Source organism: Cygnus atratus, chromosome 1 (assembly GCF_013377495.2).
Source record: "Cygnus atratus isolate AKBS03 ecotype Queensland, Australia chromosome 1, CAtr_DNAZoo_HiC_assembly, whole genome shotgun sequence".
In the NCBI taxonomy this organism is placed as follows: Eukaryota; Metazoa; Chordata; class Aves; order Anseriformes; family Anatidae; genus Cygnus; species Cygnus atratus.
In genome coordinates this window covers 129039327-129052073 of record NC_066362.1, presented here as the reverse complement: position 1 = coordinate 129052073, position 12747 = coordinate 129039327, and the positions used below count along the sequence as shown (strand labels likewise).

Below are 12747 nucleotides of genomic sequence, written 5' to 3'. Positions count from 1 at the left end.
TTTTTCCCAAAGCAGAAAGTCTTTTGTAATTATGTCATCCCAGCACCTTGGCTTGTTAAAAACAGTTTATTCTCACCACAGATACAAGAAAATATAGCAGAGGAGAAACCTTGAAACAGATTTCAAATCAACTGTAGAAAAATAAACAACCTACCCACTGCTTCCCCTCAAAAAAAAAAAAAAAAAAAACAACTTTCAGTATATTCCCATCCAAGTAAAATTATGCTTTATGTGGGACAAAAACAACCGAAAAATTAAAAGAGAAATTTAGTTTGTATGATAATGTTCCTTTTGGCTTAGTTTCTTGTTTCTGCTTTCTTTATCTTTAAATGTTATGTGATTCTAGTTTTTACTGTTTTTTTTTTTTTCTTTTAATGACTAAGCAGTAAGAATGAATGGTTGAAAATGGGTCTCATACCCCAAAAAAGCACTCTCTATTGAAAAAAACCTCAATTGTTATGTTTTCTTCCTTTGCTGTTCCAAAACAAAGCCTTAAAATGCATGTCCGTCCCATGATCAGTCACTTCAGGTTTTGTATTATTTGGGTTCACCGCTCTATGTAAAACATTCACTGGTACATTAGTGGAGAGCATTTCTTGCTGTCTTACTGTTCTTGTCTCTGCCTCTTTTCTGTCCAGCCAATGCAGCCTGCCTTGCTTACATGTTCGGTCTTCACAGACTCTTATGTCCTTAAAAGCTAAGAGGGGACAGAGAGTCCGGTCTCTGAGTCTCTAAGATTTGTCCTTGATTTTTCGAACTATAAATATGGAGCTTTGGATAAAATCTGTAGATTTCTAACAACAGCTTTTTTTTTTTTTCTTCTTCTTTTTTTTCCTCCAATTTTAGGCTTACTTTAACCTTATCCTGTCCCATGGACTTGAAGAATTTTCCTATGGATGTACAGACATGTACAATGCAGCTAGAGAGCTGTGAGTGTCCAATTGCTTTACCCAGTGAACAACAAGACTTTAACGTAACTTTTGGTGGTTAGATAGTATGTTCATTTTTGTATTTGTGTGTTCAGACTCAGTATTCCTATTTTGTGATGAAAAGTCATGGAGGAGTGCTTTAACTACCCATCAGCTATAGTGCTAGTCCCTGCTCACTGTGCTCTTCCAGCTCCCTTTCCTTTCTTTCTTCCACCTCTCCCGTCAGGGCTGCACCACTTCCAGGAATAACCACAACAGTACCGTACATGAGAAAATAAACCTCAGGAAAGTAAGAACAACTAGTACGCAGCCAGGGATGAGCTATGTCTCATCAAGACATGCTAAGGTCTTTTGAGAAATGCAAGCAACATACTAAATGAAGCAACGGTCTTATTGGCTATCACAGACTCACAGCATGGCTGAGGCTGGCAGGGACCTCTGGGCTCACCTGCTCCAAGCCCTGCCCAAGCAGGGACACCCAGAGCAGGCTGCCCAGTGCCAGGCCCAGGTGGCTTTTGGAGATCTCCAAGGAGGAGACTCCACAGCCTTTCTGGGCAGTGCTCCATCACTTGCACAGCACAGAAGTGCTGCCTGGTGCTCAGAGGGAGCCTCTTGTGCTCCAGTTTGTGCCCAGTGCCTCTTGTCTGTCACTTAACATTAATAAACCAAATATGACTTAGGTTCTAGCACACGCTCATCCATAGGATGTAGCTGTTAACAGGATCCTTGACACCATTTTGACCAGTACTAAGCAACAGTCAGAAAAAAACCAGAAGTGTTTCAGATAACAACACAAGCCAGCAATCATGCCTGATAGCCAGTATGTGCCAGGCCACCTTGTTGTTGTTTTTTTTGGTGGTTATCTGGGAGAGAAACAGGTTTACCTATATGAGTATAAGCTGCAGGTTACCACTTTGTGTGTGGCTGAAGAACAAGCTGGTCAGGGCTTCTTTAATTTACTTGTAAATGTGTAGCCACTGCAGTCAAAGAGACTTCAGAGAGTTCAAGACTCTCTCTTACAACTACACACCTCCCAGTGGTAAGGTTTACAAAAGCTGCAGGTTTATTTTTAGGTAAGGACCGAGCATCATGCAGTCTGGAAATCCTTGTTTGCTGGTGCCCAACAACTAAATAATGAAAGAATAATGTAAACAAAGCAAAATGTTGGCTGATACATAGACACACAGACACACAAAAATGTCATTTCAGTTGTAAACAATACCTTTGATAGGCCAGCAAAATTATTTTAGGGGCAAACCAAGACAGTATTTCAGAAAATAATGATGTTATACATTTGTTGCTCTTAGTATAGGAGGAGTGAAGTATTGGGAAATTAGCAACTAACAGCAATTCTGCTATTGTTAATCAGTTGAAAAATATAGTTCACATTAACTGGAATAAATGGCATTTCTAAGACATAATAATACTTGCTTTTGATGTTTTCAGTCAGTTACCATCTAATGAATTCTGATTTCTTTATTTTAGTCGGCTACACTATGAACGATCTGATATTTGAGTGGTTAAGTGATGGACCTGTGCAGGTTGCAGAAGGCTTAACCTTGCCACAGTTTATTTTGAAAGAAGATAAAGAACTTGGTTATTGTACAAAACATTACAACACTGGTGAGCATTATTCTATTTTTTTTCTTAATAGTATCTATTGTCAATGTGAAATGGGAAAAGATGAGTGAAATGAATATATATATATTGAAATTAAAATTTGATTCAGCCACTCATTTTTTAAATCTGAAAAAAATCTCCCTTTTATTTTTGTTTGCTTTAAAGATTCTTTTTTTTTTCTTTTTTTTTTTTTTTTTTCCAAGTTTCCTTTAGCTTCATTAAGGATACTCTAACTTGCATATCCTTATATTCTAACTTCCTTAAAATCATTAAGGATTTTAAAAACTTTAAAAATTGGAAAAATCTACTAATTTCCTGTTTCTCAAAATGAAACATTTATAGCAAACTATTTTTTAAAACTATATTGATACATCAGTTTTAAAGTATTGAGTCTTACAGATTTGATTTATTTCTCCAGTATATCAAAATACTACTGAGGAAAAATATCAAACTTTCACCAGCATATAAAAAAATATGTGGTCTGATTTGTGAGATGTAGTATTTGAAGTGACAATGTTTTCATTGCTGATCTGACTAGTGTACAGACATGAAATGAATGGAATTTGTTTGCTAAATAATGTAATTTTCTCCCTGCTTTTGCTTTTTAAAAGTTTCAAATGTGTTTTCTATCTTTAGCTTCACAGAGCAGAGAAAAGAGAGAGGTCTGTTAAAATTTTGGATTTATCTGCTTGGAGTCTGTTTAATAAGGCCAGCATTTAGAGAATGGTTTGCTGGATGTTTCCTGGGATTAGATATAATCCCTGTCATCTAAAATAGTTTTTTTCATCATTTCAGCATAAAAGTCAATCTGTTTGCATCAGAGACATTTGTTTCACTCTGTGAAATAACACAACATGAGATGTTCTGCCCCTGTCAAAAATAAAGTCACATTATTTTATTGTGAAAATAAAATTATCATCTTTAATTTTTAGAAATGCAAATTCTAATTTTGGGGCCCAAATTGCCAAGGAAGGACTTGTTGTGATTCCACAATCCAAGATCTGTGGAAAGGGGGACTAATATTACTGCTCATTGTAAAAGGGAGCATCAGAAGTAAATATCAATCAACAGAATTTATGCACTTGTAATTTGGCTGTTGCAAAGTTTAACTATTTCCCACCACATGACTCAAGCTCTGAATAGGTGAGCTCATGTGCTTTTCTAACTGCTGACCCTCAGTTAACCACTTTGCAGGGTGGAACATCAAAAGTAAAAGGGGAGGGAGAGCGTGGGCAATAGCTTCCTTGTATACCCATGGAGATTCCCCGTAAATGATAAAAAAGCTTGTTAGTAGTTCCCAGTACATGTAGTTAGACAAAATGACTGTATAATTAGTTCAAAGTGTGTAGCCTGGGAAGGAGAAATGAGAAGCAGTATTCAAGCCAAAGAAAACTTTGCCTACATACATCCACAGTAATGCATTACTGTCTTCTCTGAGGCATGGTCTTTCAGGTTTGGGGTTAAATCAAAATATAGATGAAAGCTGTATTCAGCCTTCTCCTCCTACCTACACTGCAAGGTGCTCCACCCAGATTGTGCTAGAGGAATCTGGAGAGCATTTGGCAGACTGGTCTACTCCAGTGCCATCACTGCCACAGGTAGCCTCTTTCGAAAAAAACCAGATTCCTTCTGTATGGACAGACTGGTCAGAATGTGTGTCTACACAGGTTTCAGAGTCACTCATTTCACAGCTTCTGTCCTACCAGATTACTCATTTTTTTCCCTCTCCTCACTTTGACAAATTGCCTCTGCATTGTCCTTTGTAACAACTCTCTTACCTGTATGAACCTGCCGTTTTGCTTTTCAGACTAGCAGAAATTATGTGTTTATCACAAAATGGAGCAAAAGTCTTATTACGCCTGAAAAGGATTTATGAGGAACAACGCCTCAAGTGTACTTGACCAACTGACACAAAAGGGGTTCTTTAAAACAATTAGCATGACATTTCAGGAATGACAGACATTACTGTGCTTTGGATAGTCTACCTTGAGTGAGAGCATTCACAATATTTAAACCGCAGCAAGGACATTAATATGGAGATTAGCACAAAGTGATTGGCTTCATAGCTGGAGAGCTCTTGCAACTCAGGACATTACATCCCCACTGCATGGCTATCTCCACTGTCAGGCAATCCTAAACTTCCGTCCTCCTCTACCCCTGCAAAGCAGGTATTCATTGTCTGGAGAATCACTTACCTCACATGAGAGGTAATCCATTTACCTCACATGAGAGGTAATCCATTATTGTGGATTTCCAGGAGATAGCATCTTGGTGAAACTCAAAGTAAACTTTGAGCTGATTCTGCCATTAGAAGTAGAGCCCACAGACAAAAGCAAATGATGTGGCCAGAATTAAATCTACCATAGGACTCTGATTGTTAATAATTTGCCTAATGACAAGTTTACTTAATCTCATGCAATTAATAGAGCAAAATACTGACACCCTTTAATACTAAACAGTATACTTTAAAACAAAATCTTTTTAAATTTTTGAGAAAAAAATATTATATTTTCTGGAGGTAAAACAACTGTTCCAATACTTGTTTTCTCAGTTAATGTGAATAATTGGACACAGTCTCCTTCAGGGGCTCCATGTGTCTCACAGATTAGGGTGCAACAAGTGGCTGACTTGTACTGCTAGGTTACAAAACAGGCCTCACATCTAATATATGTTTAGAAAGCAAGATAAAACTGTGCAAAGAACATTTATGAAAATAATTTCTTGTTCTAGGAAAGTTTACATGCATTGAAGTCAAGTTTCATTTGGAGCGTCAGATGGGATACTATCTAATCCAGATGTACATTCCTAGCCTGCTGATAGTCATTTTGTCCTGGGTTTCTTTCTGGATCAACATGGACGCTGCTCCGGCTAGAGTTGCACTGGGTATCACTACAGTTTTGACAATGACCACCCAAAGTTCAGGATCAAGAGCTTCCCTCCCAAAAGTAAGGAAGTAATTTTGCACCATAGATTTGTTATTACCAAGAAATAATGGTAGTATTTCTGAAGTTTCTTAAAGATCTGTGTATGTATGCATTTGATAAGAATACCTGAGAAAGAAATATCCAGGTATTTGGTATTTGAATTAAGGTTTTCTCTTGGTTTGCGGGATGGTGAGAGTGTTCTAAGCTCTGGATTTTTAATGAATTAAAAATTAAAACTGCTAGTTTTGACACTTAGACATCAATATTTAGAAGACAGGTTTTCTGAAGTATGTAGGTACTTCACTGTATTTCTGAAATCACTTTCCTGAAAACTAGACTGGGGACTTTATAAACTCTGTCTCGTCTCTTCTGGACTGTTTCCCAAATGTAGTCTCCCAAATAACTTGACATGGCTAGATACGGCATTTAATCTGATGGATATATAAATATATTTGTGTGTGTATAAAATACATATATATAACATATATATACCTGAAATGTGTTTCTGGAGAATCTTTTCAGTGAGGAACTGTCAATGTCTTTCTCTGTTTTATGGCAGATTTAGTTTATGTTCTTATTCAAGTGTTGCCTGCAGTTCTCCATCCGGTCTACTCACAAAAACATCATCTCGCTTGATTACTTATTTATTTATTTATTTTAAATTGGGGCAGCTGCTGTAGATGAGATTATAGATTACAGATTGTGTTCTTTGATTAGTCAACATGACAGCTCTTTTCAGCATGGGCACAGCCTTAATGGTTTTATTGTTAGCATTCCCAGCAGAATTTATTGTGTGTGTTCAGGTTTTGTACAATTTTCTGGAAGAGAACTCAGAGGTAGATCAGTTTACAATCATCTGTGGAGTCATGAGATAAATTCCCTGAAGAATTCTCTCTTACAGATGCCCAGAATCGCAAGGTCTAGGATCATAAAACCATGCTAGCAACAATGAAAGCACAATTTTTGAGTGTTTGTATAGCATATGATCCACTCCAAAAGGCATGTTGTATTTTGTTCTGCTTTACACTCAGTGTCATATTTAGTCTCATTCCAAGTACTGTAATTTGTTCAAATGGAGCATACATAGGGTGACTTTAAAAACTGCACAGATTGTGTTACTATTCTGTTGGTAATAAGAAAGTATCACTTAAAATTTGGTGACTACAACAGTTGGTTCAGCTTCATTTGCTCACTTGGAGCTATGTATAATTTTCCATGCAAACTAAAGATCTTTCATGTATTAACTCAGAATTTCAAATGTGTAATTTCTTAACATTTGTTCAGACAATTCAGTCAATATTACCAAATGAACACTCTGAGAAGAAAGTCAACAAAGAGACAATCTTGGCAAGAACCATGCAGGCTCTGTAGATAGCAAGCCTGGAGTTACTGAAGATGGTGTCTAGATGGTACAACATGATTCCATGCTGATATATTCCAAGTTTCTTCCAAATTAATTGCCTTGAGTACTGGAAGTGGTACAATCACTGTAGTGGAGATTTCCACCAACATTTCCAACAGAGCATGCACACTCTGCCAAGAAGCTCTGCAGTGTTACTATGTCCATAAAGCTAATGTTTTAGAAAGACTTTTTATCATGTGCCTTAGATCCAGCTGAAATTTTTGTTCATGTTCTCCCTTGTTTGCAATGAAAAGCATTAGCTGGATACACTTCTGGACTTCTGCTGAGTTGAAGAAAAGGGGAGATCCAGAATATACTGACTGTGGCAATTTGATTATTGGAGAGGTTCTTCTCCAGCTTCAAGATTAAATAGATTTATCTCAGTGGTTGTCAGAGGTGATGCTCTGGCCCCATTCCATCCTCTCCTAGAATTTTTTACTGTTCCTTTGCCAGAAGACAGACACTAAGGACATTTACTTCACCAGAGAGTCCAGTACACTTACTTCAGTCATAAAACACCTGGTTGTTGCATTTCTGCTGTGTGAATGCAGCTGAGCTGTGCCATAAGAAACATGGGACTGATGTGAAACAAATTGCTTCAGAACAGGCTCTGTGTGCAAAAGTAAGCAGTACACCCATGTTTGTGTACAGGTCCACATCAGCAGTATCTGATTCCTTACACAAAGAAGAATGGCTCTATGTCCAGGTGGAGGCTAGTGACGAGCTGTGTCCCTCAGGGGTCTGTCCTGGGACCAGTGCTGTTTAATATCTTTATCAATGACAGATGACTGGAATGAGTGCATGCTCAGCAAGTTTGCAGCTGACCCCAAGCTGAGTGGTGCAGTTGATACAACAGAAGGATGGGATGCCACCCAAAGGGACCTGGACAAGATTGAGAAGTGGGCCCATGTGAACCTAATGAGGTTCAACAAGTCCAGGTGCAAGGTGCTGCACCTGGGTCGGGCCAATCGCAGACATGGGTGGAAGACAGACTGGGAGAAGAACTCCCTGAGAGCAGCCCTGCAGAGAAGGACTTGGGAATTCTGGTGGAAGAAAAGCTCGACATGAGCCAGCAGTGTGTGCTTGCAGCCCAGAAGGCCAACTCCATCCTGGGCTGCATCACCAGAGGAGTGGCCAGCAGGTCAAGGGAGGTGATTGTCCCCCTCTGCTCTGCCTTTGTGAGGCCCCACTTGGAGTGCTGCATCCAGGTCTGGAGCCCCCAGCAGAAGAAGGATGTGGGGCTGTTAGAGCGGGTCCAGAGGAAGGCCGTGAGGATACTCAGAGGGCTGGAGCACTTCTCCTATTAAGAAAGGCTGAGAGAGCTGGGGCTGTCCTACTGAGAGAAGAGAAGGCTGCAGGGTGACGTCATTGCAGCTTTTCAGTACTTAAAGGGGGCTTATGAAAAAAGGTGGAACGCAACTTTTTGCTCGGACAGGCAATGACAGGACGAGGGGGGGGATGGTTTTAAACTAAAAGAGGGGAAGTTTAGATTAGATATTAGGAGGAAATTATTCACTCAGAGGGTGGTGAGGCACTGGCACAGGTTGCCCAGAGAAGCTGTGATGCCCCATCCCTGGAAGTGTTCAAGGCCAGTTTGGACAAGCCCCTGGGCAACCTGATCTAGTGGGTGGCATCCCTGCCCATGGCAGGGGGGTTGTAGCTAGATGATCCTGAGGTCTTTTCCAACCTTAATGATTCCATGATTCTATGATCTTTAAGATCCCTTCCAACCCAGGCCATTCTCTATATTCTATGATTCTATTACAAGAAACAAGCTTTTCTTGCTGTTGTTTCATGAACCTAGCTATTTTAAAACCCCATCTGTAAGTTAACACTAAAATTGTATTTCTTAATAAAATCTGTCCAGCTGAAATGCATTTAAAAATAAAAATATAAAAATAATTGAATCAAATCAGTGTTAAATCTGAACTTGCAAAATGGCTCTTTAAAAGCAATGTTTTTCTGAGTCCTGTCTACATATTGCCAAGACACAGGAAGTTAGGCTGTCAATAAAATGCCCATTCCAAAATTGCTCCAAGCATGAATATCTAAGATAATAAGACATGAGAGGAGGGTTATTTTGGTAAGAGCACTGAAAAAAACAGATGCAACTTTGGTTTGTGAAAGCAGCCTAGATTTGAATACAAGAGTTGTATTCTTCCCCATCTTTTTTTGTGTCCTATTCTTAACACGCATTTATAGAATTTGACTTTACCTTTAACTTACCCACTGTCTCCTGCCAAGAGTTTCTCCTTATTCTTCATTATTTTATTATAGCTTTAACAAAACAAACAAACAAATAACAAACAAAGACAAAATCAAGCAAGCAAGCAAGCAAACAAACAAACCCCACCAAGCATCAACATTCACAAACTTTAAAGGCAATAATTCCTTTATCTAAAGAAAGGCAAAGAAGAATTGCACCAAGAAGATACCTAGTTACTTTTTTGGTTAGTTTTCAAGTTACTATCTAAATGATGCAAGTGGTACTGTTTAGAAGTAATTACCTACATATTGTTTTCAACTCTGGTACAATATTACATGACAGAGTTCTTGCTTGAAATTATTAAAAATAATTGGGTATTTTTCAGATTGCTTTCTTCTTAGAACACACATATAAACCAAACCTTAACAATGACAGTCCAAAAAAGTGAATTACTTTTCATGCCATAAAGCAAAACATTTGAAGATACTTTAAGTCAAGTAAATGATAGTAGCTTTATTTTACACAGTTGTATAGCATTGATATTGTGTTACTTTACTGTGTAGTACTTAATGAATGCATATTCCTTCCCTAGGGAGCAGTCTGCGCAGAAAAAAAATCTTATTCAAAACTCACTGAACCCCCTGGGAAGACTTCCATTCACTTCATTTTGCTTTGGATCACTAAATGCATTACCAGTTGTAATAAAAGCACTATATTCTAATAGGTGCAGAGACCTGCAAAGCCAAAGTCCATGAAGTCCATTCCATTTGGTAGTAAATTACTGCTTTTACATGTCATCCACTATCCTCAGCATTTTTGAAGCCTTTTCAAGATTCTTTGGCTTCTGGCAGACCAATCTGAGAAAGTAACCTCTCCTTTCTTTAATGCCAAAAGTTATCAAGTAAAGAAGATCTGAGAGTGCATCACATTTTTTATTTTGAATTAGGGTTAAAAAAAGTCTTAATAAATAAAAATAAAAAAGGATGAAAAGGAAGAAATAAGGAGAAATAACATTAGAGAAAAAGGAATAGATGTTGGTTTTAGAAATTACACCATTGTATGTTCATTTGTTTTCATAGGAAGCAGAGTGTCTAAGGTGATAGCTTGCTCTTTCATGTAACAAAACAGAGATGATGCATTTTGGTGCAGTAATATGGCAAAAAAAAAATAAAAAAAAGTAAATTTGAATGGAAGAAGTTTTTGACAGATTACTCCTACTCTAGTTTCAGGATCTGAGGAGGAAGTACAAGAGTAATTCAATGAGCATGAGATATGTTAATTAGTTCTTGGCTAATATGAGCTGTATGTCTGAGTGCTTGACACGTTGCTTAAATAATTAGGCCAACCCTATTCTTATTAGTTATTTACAAAATCCTGTTGGAGACGTGATGATCCTAAAACACTGCCATGGTATTTAATATGTCTACCTTATGTTACATATTTATTTGTTCTGATGGGGGAACTGCAAACAAATTTCCACTTTTTAAAATTTGTTCAGTGTCCTTGAGTAGATTTAGAAAGAAGTTCACAGAGAAGTTCCTTCCCTTCCCTTCCCTTCCCTTCCCTTCCCTTCCCTTCCCTTCCCTTCCCTTCCCTTCCCTTCCCTTCCCTTCCCTTCCCTTCCCTTCCCTTCCCTTCCCTTCCCTTCCCTTCCCTTCCCTTCCCTTCCCTTCCCTTCCCTTCCCTTCCCTTCCCTTCCCTTCCCTTCCCTTCCCTTCCCTTCCCTTCCCTTCCCTTCCTTTTTTCTTTTTTTTTCTTTTTTTTTCTTTTTTTTTCTTTTTTTTTTCTTTTCTTCTGAGCTTCAGAAACCTAGATACAACTAAATCTTGTATTCACACAGCATATTCAATACCCTTTGTTATATTCCATACAGTATCTGAATTTGGATACAGGGATTTATTCTATACTACTTAACGAAGGAACTCACTGAAGTTTTTTTCAACAAAAACTTCCAAAGTAAAGCAAGGGTCAAAAATTAGTATGTGTTTGCTTGCTGTGACTTATTGAAGGAATTTCTTCAGTAGAAACTTACATACTAAACATAGCTCTGTGTACAAAAAATCTGTTCTACAAAATACTATAAAATAAATGTCTGTCAAATTGTTTATAAACACATGCTCATAACTTCATAGCTCAAAACAAGTGTTTTCTGGTTCTCATCTACAACTTTTATATGTAATTTCCTTACTCTTTCTTCTTTTCACGTTACTTACATTTTCTTATCAATAGTTTCTAGTCAAGATATATGTATTTGTGCTAGAGGGCAAGAGAAAGTTTGACAGTAGTGGAAAAAGTGGTACATGGTGATGTACCAGAGAGAATTTTCCTGCCACTTCGAGTATTAATAGCACTGTGGCCATGTTAATACCATGTTAATAGCTTGATAATAAATGCTTGGGCCTGATGAAAATTCTCTGTTTCCCTGGCCCACATCAACTTGTAAAAGACAGTTTTCCTTCCTTCAAACTTGCTTCTTCAAGATCTAGGTAGATACTTACAGGGCTAACCTATGCAGTTACAACTTCAGCGGCAGCAGTATCTCATCTGAAGCTTTGGCACGGTTATATATGTGTCATCATGAATCTATTACTTCCAGTTCTGTGAAACCAAAGATTTGGTTCTGCTGCAAGGCCAAGAAGATGAAAACAAAACAAATCAAAACGACAACAACACCAAAACCCAGCAGGATCTATGCTTCTTGTGAGGAGAGTAGGAGACAGAAGGATGTAGTTGTTACACAGAGCATCTAAATATGTGGCTAGAAATGACCACGTTATTCTCTTTAGCTTGGCCAATCTTTGGATCTTGAAGTGTTTGTATATGGTTTCTAGTGAATTTCATGCTGCCCTTCATTCTGTGCAAAGCTGACCGAGGAGATACTGACTGGATAAATATTAATACATTAGGTTTTATAACAGATTTTACTCTATGAAAGTAAAAAACAGAAGATTAAATCAGTCACTTTTTCCCTTGTACTAATCTAAACTTTATAGTTTACTTTCCTGTATAGTGGAGACAGTGGTATTTACTGTACTACAGAAACAGTAGTTGCTGCCATGCGTGACAGCAAAAAATATGCATTAAGATGTGTTTGAATACCTCTGGGATGTAGTTTGAGTACTCCTGGTACTTCCTGGCTTTTATAATGCAGTCATCTGGGAGGTCTGGCATTTGGCATAGCCTATTTCAAGCATCAGAGAAGAGCTGGAGTTACTGTGCACGCCACTCTGCTGGTTGTTTCATAACCCTGGCACAGTACTGGGACTCTCGAGCTTCATTCCTGCACCCTACAGGACCTTCTAGCGGCTTTTAGCAGCTCTCTGAAGAGCACGTAGTGCTGCTCTTTTGCACAAATAAGCACTGCAGGCCCGCTCTGAAGCAATGACATATGCTGTTGTGGCTCATTCACTTCAAATAATCTCAAGCCTTGACTCTATTAGATCATCTAAGAATATTACTTATGAATATCTCCTGTGAATGTTTCATTTGAAATAATGTTGACGGGACCCCCTAGAGCCTGTGAAAAATGCTTTCATTTGTGATGTACCTTAAGACTACTGGATCCAGTCTGAACATTACTGAAAACTGCTTGCTGCTTTAAGGCAACTGGGCCACAGATGCCTTACTTTCCCAAAGTTTTATTTGAGTTGCAGTGCAACTGTAAGA

At 38.2% G+C, this 12747-nt stretch overlaps 1 protein-coding gene across 1 annotated transcript in view; it reads left to right on the top strand.

Moving 5' to 3' along the window:
- Nucleotides 1-12747, top strand: part of GLRA2 (glycine receptor alpha 2) — a 130809-nt gene that overhangs the window by 43362 nt on the left and 74700 nt on the right. The window contains exons 5-7 of the mRNA XM_035542117.2: nt 847-929; nt 2415-2552; nt 5280-5494. Coding sequence (XP_035398010.1) covers nt 847-929; nt 2415-2552; nt 5280-5494 — 436 coding nt within the window. The remainder of the gene's footprint in view (nt 1-846; nt 930-2414; nt 2553-5279; nt 5495-12747) is intronic.